Raw genomic sequence first — 23,115 nt, 5'->3', positions numbered from 1 at the left:
TAAAAGGTAACTTCATTTGGTTCCTAGCTCTAAAAAGCAGTTGCAAGGAAGTATCATTGTGTAGGGTACACCATCTTAAAAACAGAGCCAATATGTCTGAAAGGAAAAAGATGTGGGGATGATTCATACATAATACTTTAGCATTTTCTTGTTTTCTTTCTTAGGAGTGATGTTCCATGCAATAGAGTTAACCCAAAAGCAAAAAAAATCATTTTAGAATATAAAACAGAGATCACTATCAGTTCAAATATTTTACTTCTTATAATCATGTTGTACTAAAAGACTAAATTGGTAATACATACACTGGATTACCTTAGATCTATGAAAGAACAACTACTTTCAAATTCCAGGCCATCACAATCCTCATAAATTTTACTAGCTGTTTCCGGAGAATCACAGTCTACGACTGCATAATAGTACTTCAGTCGTTTGAATTGATAATCTCTCAATTTTTCTCTAGAGGTCCTAAAGTGGGAAAAACTAATTAAACATACTTATACAGAAACACAAACATTTCCCTTTAAAAAATAAATATAATTCTTTCAAGAAAAACATATTATAAGCTGGCCTTCATACCAAGCCATCTTTCTTTCATGACTTTGTCTTTATAAACATTAAATACTTAAGCTCAATTTATTATTCTCACAAGGTGCAAGTATTTGGATTGGAATATGGTATCTAGGAAAGGAGCATGTGGGAATTATATGTGCTTATCTAGAATTTAACTCACAGAATAGTTACTTCATTTTGCTACCACATACCACCTTCTCAAGTAAAGCCAATGAAGATAATTCTATTATAAAACGTTAGAAAGGCATTAGCTACAAAGACATTCCTGATCTTGCAAAATATTTAAGTCTATAAGTTTAATTTTGCTTAACTGCAACACATTCCTTTTTTTTTTTAAGTTCCACACAAAGCACTGATACAACACATTCTTTGAAGATCTTCATCTGCTCTCTTATCTATTTAACCCTCATTTTTATTATGTGTAAATATAGCTCCACCTAGTGGCTTAAAAACTATCTGAAATTATTTTCTATATTGCACCATGATTATAAAAAAATGTTTTATCATTCTTTCACTTTTCTATTCGATTCTCAAATAAGAAAAATCATATAATTTGAAAGCAAACAGAGCTTCAATGATGTCTCAAAAAAAAAAAAGCAAAACGTACTAATTCAGAGCAACGAGGCTGAAGGAATTCAAAAGAATTCCAAATCAGTTTAATCATGAAATGTTTTCCAAAAACTGCAATAATTATTTTCATGAATACAGAAATATAAATATACACAAACAAAAATCTTCTTGGAATAATGTACCATTTTTAACAGACTTTAAATCTGTTTTGCAACCTGTTTTAACCATGAATGGCACAAGTATAAACTTCAGTTTTAACTATCAAGATGACCAAAATTCTAAACTAATAACATGAATTTATGAGGTTTAGTTTTATTTTCTATAGTGATTTAATACCAGTCCTTTTCTGGGGCATCTTCAGGAATACTTAATAGCTCTACTGGTCCTTGAACTTGCTCTTCCTTCATCCTCTCCTTTCCAAACTCTGAAGGATATATCTAAACAGAAAAAATAGGATCAATGTAATTTGTATATTCCTTTACACAAATATCTAGACCTGTTGAGGTCAGGAACTCTAAAAGTCACAACTTGACTCAATGAAAACAGCAAGGGTGACTCACTTCCAAATCCACTATAGGAAGCTAGAGCATTCTGAGAAATTTTCTTTAAAAATAGATCACTTTGGCTGGAGACTAACAGATACGAGGCTTGAAAAACAAATGGTTCTGAGACCCAAAGGAAAAATTAAAAGCAAAACAAGACGCTAAGCTCAAGGAAATCTGAATATAAACACACACAAGAAAAGTGAGCAAATTAAATAGTTTACATGAAATACAGAAAAATAAAAATATAATGAAAATCAATTTTGTAATAACCAACTTATCTCTGTCATACCATTTACCCAGTGCTTTCTTTTAAAGAAACAGAACAGAACTGATGACAACATTATACAGATTAGGTATAGTCTCGATATGAGAAAAAGGATTCACTCTCACCAGGTGTGGTATTTTCTAAAATCCTGCCTACTTTGAGAGTCAAGAAATAATTGTAGTAATGACATCGCTTTGATACTACTGGGCTTAATACATATTTGTTAATGAATACATGCTTTTTTGAACTGTCTGAAATACGCAATTTATCAACAAGATGATCCAAGTTCTTCTTACTAACTTTAATTGTGTATATATATATATACACACAATAGGTTTAATACATAAGTTTATAATATATGTATAGTCGCATCTTTTGATTCTTTTTTTCTTCTTTTCTAAGTCTAGAAATTCTTACTATCGCCTAAAACACAGGTTTTTAAAATTGTTTCTTTGGCTTGACTTTTAATTTTTTTTCCTTTGCTTCATCTACAGTTTCGTTGGGGTTATCAGGAGGTAAAGATCTGAATCAAGTTCTCTATCCAATGACTTGTTCATTTGTCCAAATATTCAAGCAGCCTATTTTGATCTAAGTTATCATATAAATTCTATTCTGTTCTACCAATTTGTCCCATTTTTACTCAAACCTGTCAACCCCCATAGCATCATAGAATGTTTAGATATTGTAACTTGTACGATCAGTTTTTATACTTGATCTTAGCCAAAAGGCTGAGAAGTGACAGGGTAAGTTTTTATATTAACATGATTTCTCAAAACTTTATTAGCTACTCTTAATTTGTTTATTCTTTTAGATGATTATTGGTATCCTTTTTCTTAACTTTGACTTGAACTGGGATTTTGATCAAAATTACACTAGAACTGTAGACATAACATCTTTAAATATTTAAACAGTAATACAGGTTGAGCATCCCAAATCCCAAATCCAAAATTCCAAACTTTTTGACTGTCAACATGAGGTTCAAAGGAAATGCTCACTGGAGCATTTCAGATTTCGGAACTGGGACGCTCAACCAGTAAGTATATATAATGCAATTTTATTTCAAAATCTGAAGTTCAAAACACTTCTGATCCCAAGCATTTTGGATAAGGAAGACTCAATCTCTAACAACGATTGAGGGCAGGACTGTTTCAGGCACTGCACTAAATACTTAGTGTGAGCTCCTTTATACGTAATCCTTACAGCCACCAATACTATTGTTATATATCCACTTGGATATATTGGAAAGATGTAAACATATTTGAGAGATTAATTAAATGTCCAGGATCACATAGCACTTACGAGAATCAAGATTTGAACCCCGGTCTCTCATAATGCAAAGTCTGGATTCTTAATCATTAGGTTGGCTTGAAACAAGGTGTCTCCAAATCTATGTAAGTTTTTCAAATTTATCAAGTGTTACAGTTTACTTCACATAGGTCATTTGTATTTATTAAGGTAATTCCCAAGTACTTTATATGGTTTTGTTTCTAGTATAGATTTTTTTTTTCCTTAATTGGCCAGTGTTAGCAATAAGGAATGCAATTTATTTTTAAAAACAGTTCTTATACCCTGTCCCTTTACTAAGCTTTTATTTCTTTGGGTTTTTAATGTGTAAACAAGCATATAACCTATCAATAATAATAATTTCACCTCTTCCTTTCTAACAGTTACACCTGTTACATAAGTTTCACACTCAATTGTATTAGACAACTTCCACATTATTTTCCTAAAAATGAAAACTATGGCAAAAAAAAAAAAAAAAATCAGATTTAACTTAAAATGCCTAGAAACATTTACTTCCAAATGAAATGAATTCTCACCTTGATGGAAAATATAACACCTCCTTTAGGTTTAAATGAATTGAACAGAGCCAGCAAATCTTTTGCCTTTAATCTATCCCAGTCCATGTTACAAACTGCTAACCGACGTGTAATCTGAGAAATGAGAATTAAATAGTACATAATCCATATCATTATCAATACTTGAAAGATAAAGATTCTAAAAACATAATAAATTCTGTCCCCTATGCTCTGAAATTAACAGTACAGTAGTTATCTAAGTGTAATGCAGTATATAAAAGAGAACTTCAAATGAGCCAAACAATAGTAAAACCGTAACAGATAAGCACTTTCTCTTACCTGCTTCTTGTTAAATCAGAACATGATCATGAGCTGATTTTTTAAGTACCAAGCTTGTTAAGCTATTTTGCCATGCATGCATAAGGAAGTTGAGTATGTTACCCTGCAACATTTCTATTAGGTGCCGTACAAACAGAAATATAAACTACTAGCCAAAACAAGTATTAAAAATTTCATGCAACTTTTAATTATTTATGTAGAGCTTCTTCCTTATCTGCTTGGACATCTTCTAGTTCACATAGTTATATTCCATATCAAATTTTAATCAGAATCATCAAGAATACTATTACCAATAAGCTTTTCCCACTTAATGACACCAATTCTAACCACCCATAAAAGCTCCCTGTACTGTGTTTTTCACAAATAATCTTGTTTATTCAAAAGGTTACCTCATCAGCACGAGGAGCATCTTTATCTAATTCTCTCCAAGCATGCTCAAAACCAGATTCTTCTGGAAACAAATCTGCCACATCATCTTCATCTTCAGAACTAGTTTCTATATTTCCTTTACCCCTTGCTAGATCAGGGCCACTGTCACTTTCATCATCATCCTCACTATCCTCATCTTCATCCTCCTCTTCATCTTCATCCTCTTCATCTTCACTTCCATCATCATCATCACCTGAAGCTCTACCAACACCTGTAATTTCACTTTCAGATTCTTCATCACTTCCACTAACACTTTCTGAATCTTCCTCCAGAGCATCTTTGTCAAACATTTCAACATCTGTCAAGTTTTCATAACCATCACTGTCTCTTGTCATTATAGGTGGAACCACTGCAAAATATTAAAGGGGAAAGACATTAAGAAAAGATATACACTGAATTAAACTGAATCCAAATTATTTTGATATCAAATCCAATAAAAATATGATTTCTGTGAAACACAGTAAAGGCAAATATAAATTCAGTAAATGCTTAGTCAATTTTTATGATAGAAATCCTAACCATAACTTTCATGAAACAGAGTAAAGGAAAATACAAATTCAGTAGACACTTAAGCAAGTTATTTAACAGAAATCCTAACACATGCTCACATCATGCAAGTAGATCCAGACATTCATCCAATACTTAACAGTGTGCCTCCTATGTGCTAAGTGCTCAATATACGATAGTTGGCAAAAGAGAAGCAAACAGTGCTCTCAGTGAAACTTCTAGCTGAGTGAAAAGAATACAAGAATAGATGTCAAAACCAATACACAGAAAAAGTTAAAATCACAACTAAGATATTCAAGAAAGAATGTTTTCTAAGGGGATATAACAGGGTCCCTAAGTGAGTGATAACTGAGCTGTTACTTGAAGGATGAAGAGGATTAAACAGTCAAAAGTTAGACTAATAGATGGAAATTTGTTTAAAACAGCAAGGAAGGTACCTGTAAAAATCTGCCAATAGGAAAAAGCCAACAATCATATCCAGATCACAGATAGCACAGAATCAAGTAACAAATGGAAATGAAGAGTTAAGTAGAGGCCAAGCTATCTAAAAACCATATAGAGAGCTTGGAGTTTTTCCTAAAAGCACTGGGAAGACACTGCTGTTTTCAAAAAACAGGATGTCATCTTCTTTTGGATACTGTCATCCTCAGACTTGCATATTGAGGAGATCACCTTGACTAGGGAAAGTGAAGAACAGATGTGAATATAGCAAAGGTAGTACAGTACACAAGGCAAGAAACGAAGGTAGCACTAAGTTGGGTGGCAGTATATATGCAGAGAAGTACATGGATCTCAGAGTCAGTTAGGAAGTGAAACCAATAATAATTACCGACTGGAGATTTGATATGGGGAACGAGAATTTTGGAAGTGTCAAAGATGAGTCATAGCTTCTTAGCTTTCAGAGCCAGCTAGCTAAGAAAATGGATAGATGAAAAGGGAACACTGGATTTGAACTAGTTTGTTTGGTGGAGGGAAATAATGAGCTCAGTTTTGAATATGTTGAATATGAAGTGCCACTCAGTCATCTAAAAGAAAGGATCAATAATAAGAGTATACAGCTCAGAGAAGTGTGGGTTGGAGATCAGTGACTCATTCATATGTAGTTGACAACAGAAGCTGTGATGTGGATGAGATCACCTATAAAGTCAGAGAAATAATATTTACAACTTTTCTGCCAGGTCTTAACTTTGTAATCAACTGTAATGATTAGCAATACACCAGGATTAAAAGACTGTTTTTGCTTAAGTTGGAAATTTTAGTCCTCACAACTCGGAAAGGGCTCATTTCCTACTTCTAAAGCAATCACAAACTTCTGTCTACTGGGTGTGTAGATATATCTTATATGTTTAATTCATCTTTAAATTGGAGCTTATGTTTCTGCTTACAAGCTCTAAGTTTGTAGAATTAAGAATGAAATTGGAACTAAGTTTCTCTTGGTCCTATAATCTTACAATAACCATTCATTGAGCAAGTATTTATTATCTACCACATACAAAGAATTGAGCTAGGATAAGGGAAAAGAGAGAAGATTTGTAACATGATCTCATGCTCTTGATGGATTCATAAATAAAAGGTAACAGTTTACTGATTTATAAACCTATCTTCTCAATCACCATACAGTGAGAAACATCTAAATTTGCCTGCAAAGAAGTATTTATAAAAAGGCTTCACAAAGATACAATTTGACCTGAGACTAACTGAATGAAAAGGTATTCTGTTAGAAGGAAAAGCAGGAAATGGGCTTTTATGTTACCACCACAAGGAAGCAGGGGTTAATAAAAAAATAACTAGCCAATAGAAGTGAAAAACGCCAAAATGAAGGCATTGTCACAGGTTGTGTATGAGATCAGAAAAACACAACACTGAAAGTTACAAGGTAAGCAGAATTCACTTTTAAGCAACAAGCTTAGAAATAACATTTTACAGACCCAGTCTATCTAGTATTGCAATATTTCTCAATTGTCAATCATTATATCATTTTCATGATTGTTAAATATCATTTATATATTTTTTAATAGAATTTTCTAAAAATTAGCTTTGTTCTAAACAATATTCCTGAAGTCACAGAAGTGATGGGGTAATTACATTGTTTTCTAAGATATTGACATAGTACATAACTATTAATATTTTAAAAGTTTGAGTATCATCAAAAATCTTCTCACTTATGACAATGGTATACATACCACGCTTTGGGTTGTATAATAATAAAGTGTTGCGTAAGAGACTTAAAGAGGTCTTCTATTTTAATGTTTTTAACAATATCAACTACATTCAGAATATCTGTTCATTCAATAAGTATCTGCAGCTGAGTGCAGTGGCTCATGCCTGTAATCCCATCACATTAGGAGGCCAAAATGGGAGGATCTTGAGCCCAGAAGTTTGAAACAAGCCTGGGCGACATGGCAAAACTCTGTCTGTATAAAAATACAAAAATTAGCTGTGCATGGTGGGGTGCACCTGTGGTACCAGTGACTCGGAAGGCTGAGGTGGGAGAATCACCCGAGCCCAGGAAGTTGAGGCTGCAGTGAGCTGCGATTGTATCACTGCACTCCAGCCTGGGCAGTAGAGTGAGACCCTGTCTCCAAAAAACAAAAAAACAAAAAATAAAACCCAAAAAGTATCTGCTTAGAGCCCACAATGTACACAGCCTTGTGCAAGACAATGTGGGGTTACACAAATATAAACAACTGTCTCTACTCCTAGACGGTATTACTCTAGTAGTGACAGTAAATATTACTACTTATCCAGCAACTTCAAAAAAAAAAAAAACCATTTACCATTTTCCTCCAATTATAAACATAATAAATGATCATTAGAAACCAAAAACAATTAGGAAAATATGGTTAATAAATTAAACAAAGGTGACTACTAATTTTTCATTCAAAGATAACTGGTGATTTTAGTATATAACCATATCTCTAAATTTGCTTTCTCTGATTTAAATACTAATTTTTTTTAAGTAACTGGTCATATCATTTGTTATTTTGTAACCTATTTTTAAAACTTCATAGATCATAGATGTTTGCATATAACATTTAATCACTCTCTTAATGATCTGTTACCATTTTATTTTTATTTTCATTTTTTGAGATAGTGTCTTGCTCTGTTGCCCAGGCTGGAGTGCAGTGGTGCAGTATTGGCTCACTGCAAGCTCCACCTCCTGGGTTCAAGTGATTCTCGTGCCTCAGCCTCCCAGGTAGCTGGGATTACAGCTGTGCACCACCATGCCCAGCTAATTTTTGTATTTTTACAAAATTTTTGTAAAAATTTTGCCATGTTGGCCAGGCTGGTCTCAAACTCCTGACCTCAAGCAATCCACCCACCTCGCACTCCCAAAGTGCTGGGATTATAGATGTGAGCCACCATGCCCAGCCAGTTACCATTTTATTTCAAAAATAATGCTGCAATGCACATTCTTTGCACACACCCAATTATTTATGTAAAACATATTCAGGAGTGCAAGTGCTGGGCATGAACATTTTATAATGACAAATATCACACTGCCAACTCCTCACATCACCTTTACTTTATAGCACTTAAACAGTCCCTTGCACACAGTAATTGCTGTAATGATAACTGATGAATGGATAATGAACAGAAAATTATATACGGAGCTGCGTAATCCTTATTTATGAGTAATGCCTTTCCTAAACTGTGGAACCAACAAAATTACTGCAAACAACATAGTGGGGTAGAAGGAATCAGAAGACTTGAGTTGCAGTTCCAGGTCTCCATGTCCTTACATAAGTCACTTTAACCTTGTTCGCTGATACAGTCTCATTGCTCAAGGTAACTGAGAAAATTAAATGAGAAAATATATGTAAAAAGAGTCTGTAAAATCACTCTAAAGGATTATACAGCTATGTTATATTAATTCAGTGCCCCACATGAAGGGGATCCTAGACTAACTTACCTCACTAACTCAACACCAAATCAACTTTGCTGCTGGTCCCATTCCAATCCTATTCTTCAGTTTCAGTAACCGGATTCCTATCCCTTCTTCCCACGCCTCATGAGGTCTGCTGCTCACTTATGTAAAATGGCATACCACCACTGACTTCCTAGTCCCTGCTATTCAGAATTCACTCCACTGCCTGATACTTTCTACCTTCCCAGTGTGATATCTGCCTATCGAGACCTCTAGGCCTATCAAAACCTCTTGATCTATCGAGACCCCTCCTTAGATCCTGTAATGACAGGTCTGGCTCATTTGAACATCATCAACTATCAGCAACATCAACACTCAAAATTGCTTGCTGCTGAAGGTGACATAAAATTTTAATAAGTTTAGTAAACACGTAACACAAAACAGAGCCAGCTGTCTCTCACCTAGTTCCAAACAATCATTTCTAGCTGCTACTCATTTTGGCCCTTCAATCAAATGGGACTACTGATCTCTTCTGAACATGCCCAATCACATCTTTGCTCAAAAAGTTCTTTCCATGTAGAACACTGTGGTCCTCAAACTTAAATTTTTCCACACCCCAAAGTAGTGTGTTCCCTGTGAATTTTTCTGATTACCACATCTTGAGTGACTTCTTCCTCCAGATTTCCAAGGCTTTCTGCTAAACATCTTTTATGGCACTTACTACTATTGCACTTTGTATTATGGTTCTGACTTTCTTCTACTTTAGACTTAAATTGTCCAATATGGTAGCCAGTAGTCACATGTGGTAACTGAGCTCTTGAAACGCGTTTTGTCTAACTTGACATTAATATGAAAATAGTATGATGTTAGTTTGAAATGAGTAGAAAATAGAAAGTAAAATACACATTGACTTTTATATTGATTACATATTGAAATAATTTTGATATATTGGGTTACATAAAATATATTATTTAAAAGAATTTTACCTGTTTCATCTTACTTTTTAATGTGGTTACTAGAAAATCCAAAATTATATATTTCTGCTGGACAATGTTGCTTTAGACAGGGGCCACTGCACAAAGTTAAGCATGCACAAGGGCATTTATTAAAGGACAAGAAGGGCTAAAATCAAGGCCATCCTACACTCACCAAGCCATGCACTCCAGAGGGGGCTGTGTCTGCTCAGGGGCAAAAAAATCTGTTGCTTCAAAGGTGCCATCTCTTCACCAAAGTGTGACTCCTGGGAGCTCGGTGTGTCCAGAGAGCATATCTTTTTCTAATTTGCATAAAGATATCATATAAGCTAGCGACAGCCCTGAGATGGGTGACAATGCCTTACTCATATTCTGTCTGCCACACACTACTTAATGAGCAGTTGAACAAATTAATGAATGAGTACTCAACTCTACTTACCCTCTTATTTTATTTTTGAGATGGAGTCCTACTTACACTATTTATTTTATTTTACTTTTGAGACAGAGTTTCACTCTGTTAGCCAGTCTGGAGTGCAGTGGTACAATCTCAGCTTACCGCAACCTCCACCTCCTAGGTTCAAGCGATTCTCCTGCCTCGGTCTCCTGAACAGCTGGGACTACAGGTGTGTGCCACCATGTCTGGCTATTTTTTGTGTTTTGGGTAGAGATGGGGTTTCACCATGTTGGCCAGACTGGTCTTGAACTCCTGATCTCAAGTGATCTGCCCTCCTTGGCCTCTCAAAGTGCTGGGATTACAGGCATGAGCCACCGTGCCCAGCCTACTTACCCTCTTTAAACACATCTCTTCTTATCATGTAATGACATACAACATCTGTTTAGAGAATATAGTTCTCACTAGGGCTCACTACTAATCAAAATCACTGTTTAACTTCAAGATTCAAATTCTCATGTCTGTCTTCTAGCGCCACATCAAAAATTAATAATCACTGCATATTTCTTTTATAGCTTTGTATTTCCAGATAAGCATTTGACCATTCCATAATACTATGAAAATACTTATTAATGTGTTTACATTTTTGAAAGATCAGTATAAAAATAAATAATGCAACACCCAAGAATCTCTAAGTTTTTCCAATCTACCTGATTGCATTTCTCCTCTTGTCTTAGAACGCTTGGTCCTGGAAGATTTCACAATTTCAGAGGTGCCCGAGTCTAATGTCCTTCGTTTTTCTTTGAGAGAAGAGTCTGTAGTACGTTGAACAATGTTTTTTTTCTCTTTCGCACTTTTTTGTATAAATTCTTTGCTATCCTTCTTCGGACTTATGTTTGAATCTATCTTAAATTTACATGAGGTTTTCATTTTTTTAATTCCTTCAGAATTATCTAAATCAGTTTTATTTTTGGAACCCTTTTGATTAGCTTTCTTGGTTTCTTTCTTTTTCTCCTCAACTAGATTTTTTGAATCTATTTCTTTTTTAGTCTGGGTTTTTTTCTTCTTTATTTTCTTTTGATTTGATGCTTTGCTGTCTTCATCAGAGAGATCGGAATCAGAATCCGAAAGGTCATAAAAACGTTTCAAATCCTCTGTAGTGCTATGGTTAATGGGGCGTCCTCTTTTATCCACGGCATAGTTCAACTTGAACTTCTTGTCATGAAACATGGCTCGAAATCTCTTGTCAATTTTGACTTTTCGATCCTTTTCTGGCAATTCCCAAAATCTCGGGTCCTTTGCGACCCGTCTAAACCGCTGGTCATTCATTATTTCTTGTTTGGATGACATTTTAAATTTTTAATCTTGACCAAATGCTTGAAGAAACCAAATACTAAAAAATAAAACAAATGTTTTAATGGTAATAATGGTTAGTACCATAATTAAATGTTTTAAAACACATAAATTCACAATATATTCTCAGTTTAATGTATGTAAAATAAAGGTAACAAGTCTAATTTCATCTCTCCAACTTATTCTGGGTCACATGCAAGAAAGCAGAAACATATCAAAATATCGTCTTTCCATTACAGATCATTTAGAGAAATAAACTTAAGGCAGACAAAGCAGAATCCCAGGGCTTTATGGAGGGGAACAAATATATGTCCATTGTTCTCACTTAGAATTTCTATCTGTATACCTGTATGTGTTACTAATTGAAAGCAAATGTAATTAAGATTCCCTAGACTGGGCGAGGTGGCTCACCAGCACTTTGGGAGGCCACGGTGGGTGGATCAGTTGAGCCCAGGAGTTCAGGATCAGCCTGGGTGACATGATAAAACCCCACAAGAAATAGAAAAACGAGCCCAGCATGGTGGGCACCTGTAGTCCCAGCTACTCTGGAGGCTGAGGCAAGAGGATCACTTCCACCCGGGAGGTCTTGACTAGAGTGAGCCTAAGGGCACTACAGCACACCAGCTGGGGCAACAGAGCAAGACCCTGTCTACCAAAAAAAAAAAGTAAGATTCCCTAGCCTCAGTTGGCCTCATTTGTTTCTTCACATTCTGGTCTCATTCTGCTACTCCTTATCTCCTGCTACTGCCAACAGCCTTTAGTTCTATAAGGCTAGCATCCTAACTAAACAGACCAAAATCAACTCAGGTTTAGCTCACAAAGTTCCCTCTTTAAATCTAATCATCCTTCAAAAGTAATAAAAAGTTTAAAAATAAATAAAACAGTAAACTTGAATCTCCATGTAAAGTCTCACTCCAGTTAATAAATATCACTTATTTCTATAATATCTTATCCTACAAGTGATGAAGGCCCAAATGAGTTGATCCCCCCAAAACACACTAGAACATATATATATGTATGTATAAATTAACATTGCAATATTGCTCCCTTGTGAATAGTCCCTAATTGTTTAGCATCTCTGCATGGGAATTTTGCAAAGAGCCAAAAGTCGTTATTGACAGCAAAAAAAAAAAAAAAAATTTACAGGCCAGCATTCCTTATTCAAAAATCAAGTCCTTTTAATTACACTAACCAGGAAAAACTGAAGCTATCGCTGATGCATTTACACATCTTTCGATTTATTACAGCACTTAACTCTCCGAGCAATCTTACGAGGTAGGTACCACCCCAACAAGGAGAAGTAATGTATGTATTGTAAATGTTTACAACGAAAGCACTCGTTGTCAGATAATTCGAGAGAGGGGAAGGCGACCAGACCTCACTTCCGACATGCGCCCACATCCCCGCAGCCCACCCTCCCCTTCTGCCCGCTCTGTAATGCGAACACAAGGCTGGCCCCTGAACGAGGGTCTCCTTCCCACCTTCCGTACCGCAGGGGGACAGCTAACAGACTGATTTGAGAAGCGACCCTGAAAAGGAGGCCGAAAAGGCTCAGGAGGAGGGGCAAAACCCCTCGCAGATCCGAAGGAGATCCTGTTAAGAGACTAGTTCTTCCCCCGCGCCACACCTACGCCCCCTCAAGCTCTTCAACTCGAGCTCATCCCCACTTACCGTCGGGAGTCCTTCCCGAGCCTCACATGGCGGCTCACACCCACAATCCCCCGCGTGGCGCTCTGCCGTAACGGCAAGCGAAGTAGGCCAAACTACTTGCACGATCCCTCTGTGATCTTCGGAGTAGGCACAAAAGCCGCTCTGGCGCATGCGCACGACAAAAAGTGCCGGCAATTGGTGTAGCAGCTGGAGATGCTGCGGCCGGCAGGGCTGTGGCGCTTATGTCGGCGACCTTGGGCGGCAAGGGTCTCAGCGGAGAACCCTGGCCGTAGGGAAATCACCTCTGGTGTCTCTCCCCGCGGGAGCACCTCGCTCAGAGCGCTAAATATCTTCGACCGGGATTTGAAAAGGAAACAGAAGAACTGGGCGGCCCGGCAGCCGGAGCCTACGAAGTTTGACTACCTGAAGGAGGAGGTGAGCCGGCTGGGCGGTGGGGCGGACGACGCGGAGGCTTGTTTTCCTCTCCGCGAGCTCCGACTAGGCCCCGACCTCACCCCACCTCGCCGTCTGACCTTGACTAGCAGCGCTGCCTCTCTCGGCCTGTACTGTAATCTCGCAAGGCCTAGCTTCGGATATTTGTAACGTGCTTTCATTCATTTCGGCAACGTCCCTGAGGCCGATAGAGGCCTCCAGTGAAGCTCCAGAGAGGGAGAGTGGGAGAGGAGGTCAGGAGGGTCCAAATCATCAGGGCCTTGAAGGATAGGGACTTGGGGTTTTCTTCTGTATCTGCGCTGTCCAGCCAGTGTGGTAACTGCCGGCCACACATGTGGCTGTTGAACACTTGAAAGTTGACTAGTCCAATTGAGATGTTGTAAGTGTAAAATACACACGAGTATAGTGACTTAGCATGAAAAAAGGATGTAAAATAGCTCATTAATAGCTTTTATATTGATTACATGTTGGCAGTGGTATTTCTGATATATTGGGTTCCATGAAATATATTAAATATAAATTTAAAATTAAATTTCAATTAAAATTTGAAATTAAATTTCTCTCGTTTTTACTTATGTGGCTTCTGGAAAATTTGAAATTACATATGTGGCTCTCATTATTTGTTAGCACTGCTCTAGGGGAATGTGAAGTTCTTTTTAATCAGTGATCTGATTTATGTTTTAGGAAGATCAAAAAGGTCTCTAATTTGTCTTGGCCCGTTTGAGAAACCTCTTTCTCCCTGCCCAGATGGGCCAAAGACTGAGGGTTTCTACTTTGAGGACACGCATTCCCAAGTTCAGTCCTCAGTAAATTTTTATTCAGGAGTGGAACAAAATTGGAGTCAAGTATAATTACTGAACGCCTAGCTTGAGCAGAGCTCTGTGCAAGCACACGTCTGATCAGATGATTGACAGGGTGTCTGTTTCTCAGGAAGTGTTAGGCTGATAATGTCTAGTATAGACGTAGGAAGTTTACTACCAATAAATTTTCTGGATCCTATTTGTAAGGCAGGGTGCACGGACTACACTGCTGATGTCATGTACTTGGAAGATGTGCGCTCGTAGCCCTTTCTCCTCCAAAAAAAGTACCTGGATTCCAACTTGATTGAGGCCTTGCCAATTTGTGGGACTAGAACAAAGTATATGAAGAGTTCTTTTTATAATAAACATAGGGTGTTCATATTAAGAATGATATACAGGCCGGGTGCGGTGGCTCAAGCCTGTAATCCCAGCACTTTGGGAGGCCGAGACGGGCAGATCACGAGGTCAGGAGATCGAGACCATATTGGCTAACCCGGTGAAACCCCCGTCTCTACTAAAAAAATACAAAAAACTAGCCGGGCGAGATGGCGGGCGCCTGTAGTCCCAGCTTCTCGGGAGGCTGAGGCAGGAGAATGGCGTGAACCCAGGAGGCGGAGCTTGCAGTGAGCTGAGATCCGGCCACTGCACTCCAGCCTGGGCAACAGAACGAGACTCCGTCTCAAACAAAAAAAAAAAAAAAAAAAGAATGATGTACAAAGTGGACTCCTGGGGAAAAACATCTATACTCCCTTCTCCCTTGCCCTTCTCTCAAAAAGCAAGTACATCTGTGTTTGGAACTTTTAAGTCCTAGTAGCAACTCTGGGGTCTTTATGAGGAAGTGAGTGGAATGTGGGGAATACTAGACTCCTACATGTATATTGCTGCCAGATGAAGCTAGGCCAGCAAAAGGTGGTGTTTATCTTATGACTCTTAACTTGGGATGGGATTGGGGCAGGGGAGGTGCACTTTCCTCAGATTTGGCTTTTTGTAACTTGCGAGTGTCACTCAGAAAAGTTGTTCATTTATGAGTTCCACAAAATTTGTTAGTCATCAGATAATACAGCTTTTCTTAAGTGACCACTTACGTACTCATATACAATAAACCCCAACTAATTTTTCACTTTATGTACCTCATGCTAATATCTGTGGACAATAATGTGCCCGTTGTATTCCTTTTGCTTTTCATCCTTGTGATCTTATGTCACATGAAATGTAAGACCCATATATATATATGTGTGTGTGTTGTGTATTTTTAAGAATATTTGTCTTGATTTCATAAAATTGACTTCTGGAGTAATTTGCCTCAATTGTGTTTCCTGGTGATTTGAAAAGAAAGTTCCTGTGGTGACATTGAAAAGGGGAAAAAGGGAAGTACTTATTTTAAAACACAGGTAACCTGTGGATTGTTGAATACTGGAGAAAGAGTGTTACTTCCTTGTTAACCTATGCCTCTTGTCATCCTTCAGGTTGGAAGTCGAATCGCAGACCGTGTATATGACATACCCAGGTAAGTGGTGGTGATCATAATACAATACTGTCAGCTTTTGAGTGGAAATTCAGGAGGTTAAATGCTGAGAAGTTGATATCTGAAATGGCAGAACTTGGAAGAATTTACTCGGACTGGTGATTTAAATCACTCTGTAAGTCTCCTTTTTCTTGTCTGGAGAGCAAATGTTTTCTTCATCGTTGCCTGAAGAAAGAAAATAATGTGTGGAAGTACAACTTGTATCTATCTCCAAGCCTGAATCCACTTCATTTGGCCAAAAGCGAGTAATAGAAAGATTGCTCCAAAAATGGAAGATTTACTTACTAGTTCCAAAGCCTCTCTACCTAACTGTGCCATATTGCCTGTGTTCGTCATCAAGTTATAGGGCATTAGGTAAATAAGGTTATCTACCACCAGGGATTCTCCAGCCGTGTACTATAATTTTGACAAAGCTTTTTAAAAACTAATTGCAAAGGGCTCTTTTTGTTCCAGTTTTTCAGGAAGAATGTTCTTAGTAGATAAGTTTTCTCGTTATAGGTTTGTTTTTTTAACCTATGGCCTACAATTAGATGTCTGTACCAATGTAGCATAACATAGTATATTTAGAGAAGACAGCATGGCATGGAGGATAATAGTTCCAGCCCAGGATTCAGACTCACTGAATTGTTGACTGCTGCTTATTAGTTGAGGTACTTGGTTTGGCTTACTTACCTTGAGACACTTAGCACAGTACTTTGAACCTGGTACGTTTTCAGTAAAAGTTTATTATTCAAGTTCTTTTTAGTTTAACATTAATACTTAATGGTATTTCACCTTATGATTTCTAAGTGTTCCACTGCTTCAACAAGTCTGAGAAATAGGGATAATTATTGATGAGTATGTCAGTTATTTTCAGGTTGATTTACATTAGCTTGTTTGCATTCTTTATCTGGATGTATTATTGAGTTAAAATATCCTCATTAGATCTGTTCTTCGAGTCCACATCATGGAGACAGCTAGTGGAAAGCTGGCTCATCACGAGGTCCTGTGAATAGCTAGCAGACAGACTTGCCTTGTATTGTAGGCTCTGGTGTATACAGCTTGTAAGGTGAGGCCGAAAAGACAGATGATGTAACCTTCTGGAAGTTGTGTTTACTGAAATGATTTTACTTAAGAAAAAATAATTTTTAATGTATAGACTGTATTATGGACAGAGCATAACCTTTGTGTTTTTTTTTTTTATTTTTTTTTAGAGCTTTCCCCCTTGCTTTGGATCTTGGTTGTGGAAGAGGTTACATTGCACAATATTTGAATAAGGTATATGTATTCAATGACTTAATTTACTTTGAAAAGTAACTGGCTAATTTTAAAGAAAGACTTTCCTAGGAATCAGTTTAGCTTGCAACATATTTAGATTTTAATTATATCAGAATTGTTAATTTGTTGGTTTTTTTTTAAGTGGTAGAAACAGTGGTGGTTTTCTCCCCTCTTTAGTATTTTTTTCTTAAAGGGTTTTTCTCTGAATCCATTGTATATTGTGTTTCTACTGATAATTTATTTGAATCTGTTTAAGATATTTCTCTTTGTTCCCACTTTGTTCACATTTTTTATAATTACCATAAAAATCAGATTGGCATCCATACAGAAAATGTGACTAACTTTTAGCTAGAAAAATATTAATTTTATCAGTTGACTAGAAATCTTTCTGTATGATTAAATATAAGTAGCTTTATTAATGCTTGTAACATTTTATTTTGCACTTTATAATTCAGACCATAAAGATATTAATTTATTCTTTTGGCTCCTATGTATACGATATTGTGCTAGACACAAAGATGAAAGTGGAATTTTTTTTTTTCCGAGATGGAGTCTCTGTTGCCCAGGCTGGAGTGCAGTGGCGCGATCTCGGCTCACTGCAACCTCTGCCTCCCGGGTTCAAATGATTCTCCTGCCACAGCCTCCTGAGTAGCTGGGATTACAGGGGTGCACCACCACGCCTGGCTAATTTTTGTGGTTTTGGTAGAGATGGGGTTTCACCATGTTAGCAAGGCTGGTCTTGAGCTCCTGACCTCAGGTGATCTGCCTGCCTTGGCCTCCCAAAGTGCTGGGATGACAGTCGTGAGCTGCTGTGCCTGGCAATAAAGTAAAATTTCTACATAAAACCTGCTTAGATAAAAACATACACTTGGGCCAGGGTGAGGAAGTGGGTGGTGAGGCTCCTAAAACACTATTATTGGTAATAGTAAATGCCATAGAAATGGTGCAGTCATTAAAGTGCAACAGAAATTAAGGGAAAAGAAAAATCATTAGGGGTTCATGTGGTCCAGGCTTCTTAGAGGACACAGAATCTGACCTGGGATTTGAAAGAATTTGAGTTGGTGGCTCCTAGCATTGGAAATCAGGGCATGGCAGGAGGAAAGGCACAGAGGTAGAATGCTGTAGGGTGTGATATAGTGATGTTTAAGGAAGATTAATTTGGGGATGGCATTTGAGAAAGAGGAAGAGAAAGGATAGAGAAACCCATTAGACGGCTGTGTTAAAGGCATTGCAGGCATGAGAAATAAAGGCCTGCCACCCATGGAGAGCCAACACATACAAATGATGAGATGTATGAGAGAGACCTAGAAGCATCAACAGAACTTGATGAGTGATCAGATATGGTAGGCAGAGCAAATCTATTCTTTTAGTTACTCAGGCCAAAAAACATTTTTATTGATTCCTCTTATATCCTTCTCTCCCACATCTATCAGCAGCTTTTATTTACATTTCAAAATATAACCAAACTCTACCTCTTCTTGCCACCTTTACCATCACCATGTTGTCCAGTTACCATCACCTCTTGCCTAGATTATTGCAGTAGCCTCCTATTGGTCTCCATGCTTCTACCTTTGTCCCTGACAGTCTGTTATCATGGCAAAGTAATTCTCTTAAAACACAAATCATTGTCAGTCCTCTGCTCGGAACTGTTAGTTTCTCATTTGATTTAGTAGTAATCCAGAGTCCTAATCCATAAGACCCTTAGGATTCTGGTTTTTTTTATCATGTCTCTGATCCCATCTTCCTTTCACTCCCAACTTTTCAGCAACTCTGGCCTCCTTGCAGTCTTTCAAACAGGCCAGGGCTCTGCTCTATGCTCTTCCCCAAGGTAACTATGTGTCTTACTTCCTCGCCTGTCAGATCTTTACTCAGCTGACCTCATCGAAGATTCCTCCTGTGACTACTTTAGAAAATAGTGCCCCTGCTGTCTGCTGACTAATTGCTTTATTTGTTTCCATAGCACTTACAAGCTCCTGATGTATGTTTATTTGGTGTCCTCTCTTACTGGATTTGCTTATTTTTTATCACTACTAAATCCTAGTACTTAAATCACAATGAAAATCTATTAAATGACTATTGCAAAATAACTTTAGAGTTAAAGTTACGCTTTTTGTGACTGGAAAATTCAAGGGATGTGATGTGGCAAGGAGCACGGGATCATTCCTGTTTTAGATATGTCGAGTTTGCGATGGCAGTGGAATATGTTAATATAAATAGCTGGCAGGTAGTTGGAAATGTGGAACTGGAACTGGGGTATTGAGGTTAAGACCATTGACTTGAAGTCAGATAGGGCTTCAAAATTCAACTCTGCCACTGTCTGTGTATAGTCGGACCTGGGCCAATCAATTGCTCTAGACCTCAGTTTTTATAAAATATGATCAATAATACCCATCTCAAAAGGTTGGTAAGAGGATTAAGTGAGGCAATGTAAACCTGTCAAAGGGAAGTCCCTTTCAGAAGTGACAGCTGAAACCGTAGAAATAGGTAACTCTCTAGGGCAAGAATATAGAAAAGAACCTTCTGCAATTGTACTTAGGGTTGGCAGAAAGAGGAAGAGCCAATAAAGATGCCAGGAATAGTAAGCTGGAAAGTGTCTTAGTAAGGTATCTTTTGATTGTTGAAAGCAAAAATGCACTGAGGCCAGTTTAAACGCAGAAACATTTGTTACAGAGAGGCTCCTGTGTAACTCAGGGATCCAGAAACAGAGCCAGGCCTCACAAGAGGTGGGAATTTTGAAACACCAGAACAACGTTCTTCCTGTTCACATGCACTCTGGTATTACATGAATGCTGTCTGGTTGCCTTCATTCTTTTTACTTCCTGTGGTCTATCCGTAGTAGTGTTCATCAGTGTGTGTGGCCCCATATGAATATGCTACACCCAATGGTGAGCTGAAGCTAGCTTACGCCAACCTGTGAGAGCCAATTGTTAGCATCTCTTCCCAATTTCTGTTCTGTGACATCATATTGATAGCTTGACATCAGCCCTGGTGGGAATATTTATACCATGGAAGTTGGCGAATGATACAAAGCAGTCCCCAACCAAGAGCCAGCGCACCACTGCGCACACCCTGAAGTCTAAATGTTCTTCCAACTCGAGGGACCTCTGCTATTATTTCGAAGTCTCCTAGTTCAAATTTTCAAGTGAGAGACAGGGATAGATAATCCTGTTGATCTAATTCTTCACCCCTCACGGGAGTGTGCTGGAGCTGGCTCATGAGAGCCATTGAGCACATCTCTTCCCAGCTCCATATTTAGCAACATCATGTTGGTAGCATGAAATCTTTCCAAGTTTCAGGCAGGGAAGTGGGTGTGGGTAAAGTAAAAAACGGTTGGCTTCTCTAATAAAAGAGGGCAGCCAGAGTAGAAGGTTCTGAAGAAGCTTTTAGGAGGCTGTTGACAATGCTGTGCTTCAAAGAGGTCAGGTGAAGCAGGACTGAGAACAGTGAGCGCAGACTGCAGATAGTATTAGGAGAGCTGTAAAAGCAAAGAGATACCCAGAATGGGGAGAAAGAATCTAGGAAGGAGTTGTGGATTATAAACCAAACAACCAGAAGGTGCATAGAGGGAGGAGTTTTTTCGTAATTGGAAAGCTTGTACCTGTTGTAAGGTGAAGGAAGGAGACACAGAAGACAGAGACTAAAGAGTGATAGAGATGGAGGTGGAGGGAGCAGGATCCTGGAGAAAAGAGGGTTGAGGGGAAAGAGTGTTTTTCTGGTGCAGAAATAGCATAGTCTCCTTTTGGAAAGGAGAGAGGGTAGGTGAAACATGGAAAATGGAAGCACTTAAGCCTCACCCCTACGCCTCTGTATCTGTTAAGTCTTTCTTTACTCTGTAAACTCTGAGTGAACAACTAAAAGGCGGGAAACCCTTTGCAGGTCCTTTGTGGCACAAGAGCGGGGAAACTAGTTCTTAGCATGTTATGCCATGGAAAACCTAACATGGAAGTCCTCACCCAGTGTAGTAAACTCAGGATGTTGAATACGCATACTCATGTTCTCTATTTTATTACATATAGTTAAATGTAACAAAGGATACGTGTTATTAAAAGTATTTGTGTACCATACTGGTTTTATGCAGAAAAATACCCTTATAAAGCTGAAAATTAAAATATAATTAGTACTTCTACCTTTAGAAATGTCAGCAGTTGTTTGTGACTGGATTTGTTTGTTTCAGCTTTAGTTATTCCATTGCAGGAAACTATTGGAAAGTTATTCCAAGTCGACATTGCAGAAAATGCTTTGGTAGGTAGTTTTTTAATACTGTTGGTTTCTAATCTCGTGATTTTTCATATTTGATTTCTTTATTTTTATTTCCTTCAAACTATCTCTTCTGACACATGAAAAAGAACTAATACAGGAAATATCAAGGACAAAGGAAAAATCACCCCTAGTCCTACCATTCAGAGGCAACCATTGGTGACACTTGGTCTCCACATTTGCAGATATATAACTGTCCCCACCCCCACAACACACAATTGTGTATGAACATTACTATGCTAATATTCCATGTTATTTACAGCACATCATTTTTTTGTCAGTGAATTCGTATATATGTGTGTCATATATCGTTTTTTTAAATGGCTACATGGTATTCTAATATATGAATACTCCATAGTTTGTTTAGCTAAACTTTTTATTGAAGGGCAGTTACATTTCTAGTTTCTCAATAACCAGCACTGCAGTGAAAATCCTTGTGTGAAGCCATATTGTGTGTTTGATTTATTTTTTCCCTGGGTGTAAATTCCTGATAGCAGAATTCATGGATTCATTGTAATGTTCATTTAAAAATTTTTTGACATGCATCTTCAGACTGCCGTTAGAAAGACTGAAAAATGACAAAGTTACTTTTTACTAGTTTGCTTTGGCAACACTGGGCCAGCCTTTTTGTCTTCATCAGTCTAGCAGCTGCTGATGTCTTTTGACTATTGGTATTTCTTGTGAATTTTGTAAATAATTTTGTGACATGCCTGCACCTTGTCCTTCATCTACTTTAGCTGTCATGTGTTCTAGGTAATTTGTAAGAGCTTGGTTTTTAGGGATATATGTTTAGGATTATGTTAGGATATATGTTTAGGATTATATATGCTGTAAATGTTTTCCTCAGTTATTTACATTGTTTATCGATTTGTATTAATAGAAAGTTTTAATTAGTTTGTCATCAAATATATCAATCTTTTCCTTTACAGTTTCTGGCTTTTGAGTTATGTTTACCTAGGCTTTTTCATCTAAGGGTAAAATGTCCAGTCCACCCATATTTTCTTCTAGGACTTTGGTTGTTTCACTAAAACTTTCAGCCTTCTTTTTTTTTCCCCCCCCGAGATAGTCTTGCACTGTTGCCCAGGCTGGAGTGCAGTGGTGCAATCTCAGCTCAGTGCAACCTCTGTCTCCTGGGTTCAAGCAATTCTCCTGCCTCAGCCTCCCGACTAGCTGAGATTACAGGTGCGTGCCACCACATCCAGCTAATTTTTGTATTTTTAGTAGAGACGGAGTGTCACCATTTTGGCCAGGCTGGTCTCGAATTCCTGACTTTCAGTGACCTGCCTGCCTTGGCCTCCCAAAGTGCTGGGATTATAGGTGTGAGCCACCACACCCAGCCAAACTTTCAGCTTTCTGAGATTTGTTTTGGTGTGAGGTGGGTATCCTGTTTATGTTGTTTCAACTAATTAGCCATTTTTTCTGGCTGATGTTAAGTCATTTAAGAAATGCTTTTTGGGTGCCTTCTCTGTGCTATCTTTGGGAAAGGGGGTAGAAACTGCCGAGTAAATATAACATTGACTTCAATTTAACAAACAGTGATTGTGTTAGTAATTGAGATTCTAC

General features: G+C 37.7%; 2 protein-coding genes across 4 annotated transcripts in view; one reads left to right on the top strand and one right to left on the bottom strand.

The window, feature by feature from the left end:
• ESF1 (ESF1, nucleolar pre-rRNA processing protein, homolog (S. cerevisiae)) overlaps positions 1-13,390 on the bottom strand; it is a 69,940-nt gene extending 56,550 nt beyond the window's left edge. Inside the window, exons 1-6 of one of the 2 annotated variants that reach the window (XM_011995207.1) lie at positions 13,282-13,390; positions 10,968-11,650; positions 4,478-4,866; positions 3,771-3,884; positions 1,477-1,577; positions 313-465 (exon numbers count right to left, since the gene is read on the bottom strand). In XM_011995207.1, coding sequence (XP_011850597.1) covers positions 313-465; positions 1,477-1,577; positions 3,771-3,884; positions 4,478-4,866; positions 10,968-11,607 — 1,397 coding nt within the window. In that variant the 5' untranslated portion in view covers positions 11,608-11,650; positions 13,282-13,390. Of the gene's footprint in view, positions 1-312; positions 466-1,476; positions 1,578-3,770; positions 3,885-4,477; positions 4,867-10,967; positions 11,651-12,021; positions 12,448-13,281 lie in introns of those variants that run through there. The other variant, XM_011995208.1, reaches the window with a different exon arrangement.
• The window catches only part of NDUFAF5 (NADH dehydrogenase (ubiquinone) complex I, assembly factor 5), a 35,733-nt gene continuing 25,971 nt past the window's right edge, over positions 13,354-23,115 (top strand). For both annotated transcript variants that reach the window (XR_001007688.1, XM_011995209.1), the window contains exons 1-4: positions 13,354-13,695; positions 15,980-16,020; positions 17,232-17,295; positions 21,490-21,537. Coding sequence is in view for 1 of the 2 variants with exons in the window: in XM_011995209.1 (XP_011850599.1) it covers positions 13,474-13,695; positions 15,980-16,020; positions 17,232-17,295; positions 21,490-21,537 (375 nt within the window). In the remaining variant the exon portion in view is untranslated. The remainder of the gene's footprint in view (positions 13,696-15,979; positions 16,021-17,231; positions 17,296-21,489; positions 21,538-23,115) is intronic.

This window comes from Mandrillus leucophaeus, unplaced genomic scaffold (assembly GCF_000951045.1).
Source record: "Mandrillus leucophaeus isolate KB7577 unplaced genomic scaffold, Mleu.le_1.0 Scaffold476, whole genome shotgun sequence".
Classification (NCBI taxonomy): domain Eukaryota; kingdom Metazoa; phylum Chordata; class Mammalia; order Primates; family Cercopithecidae; genus Mandrillus; species Mandrillus leucophaeus.
The sequence above is the reverse complement of the archived record's forward strand: the minus strand, read 5'-3'. Positions and strand labels throughout refer to the sequence as shown.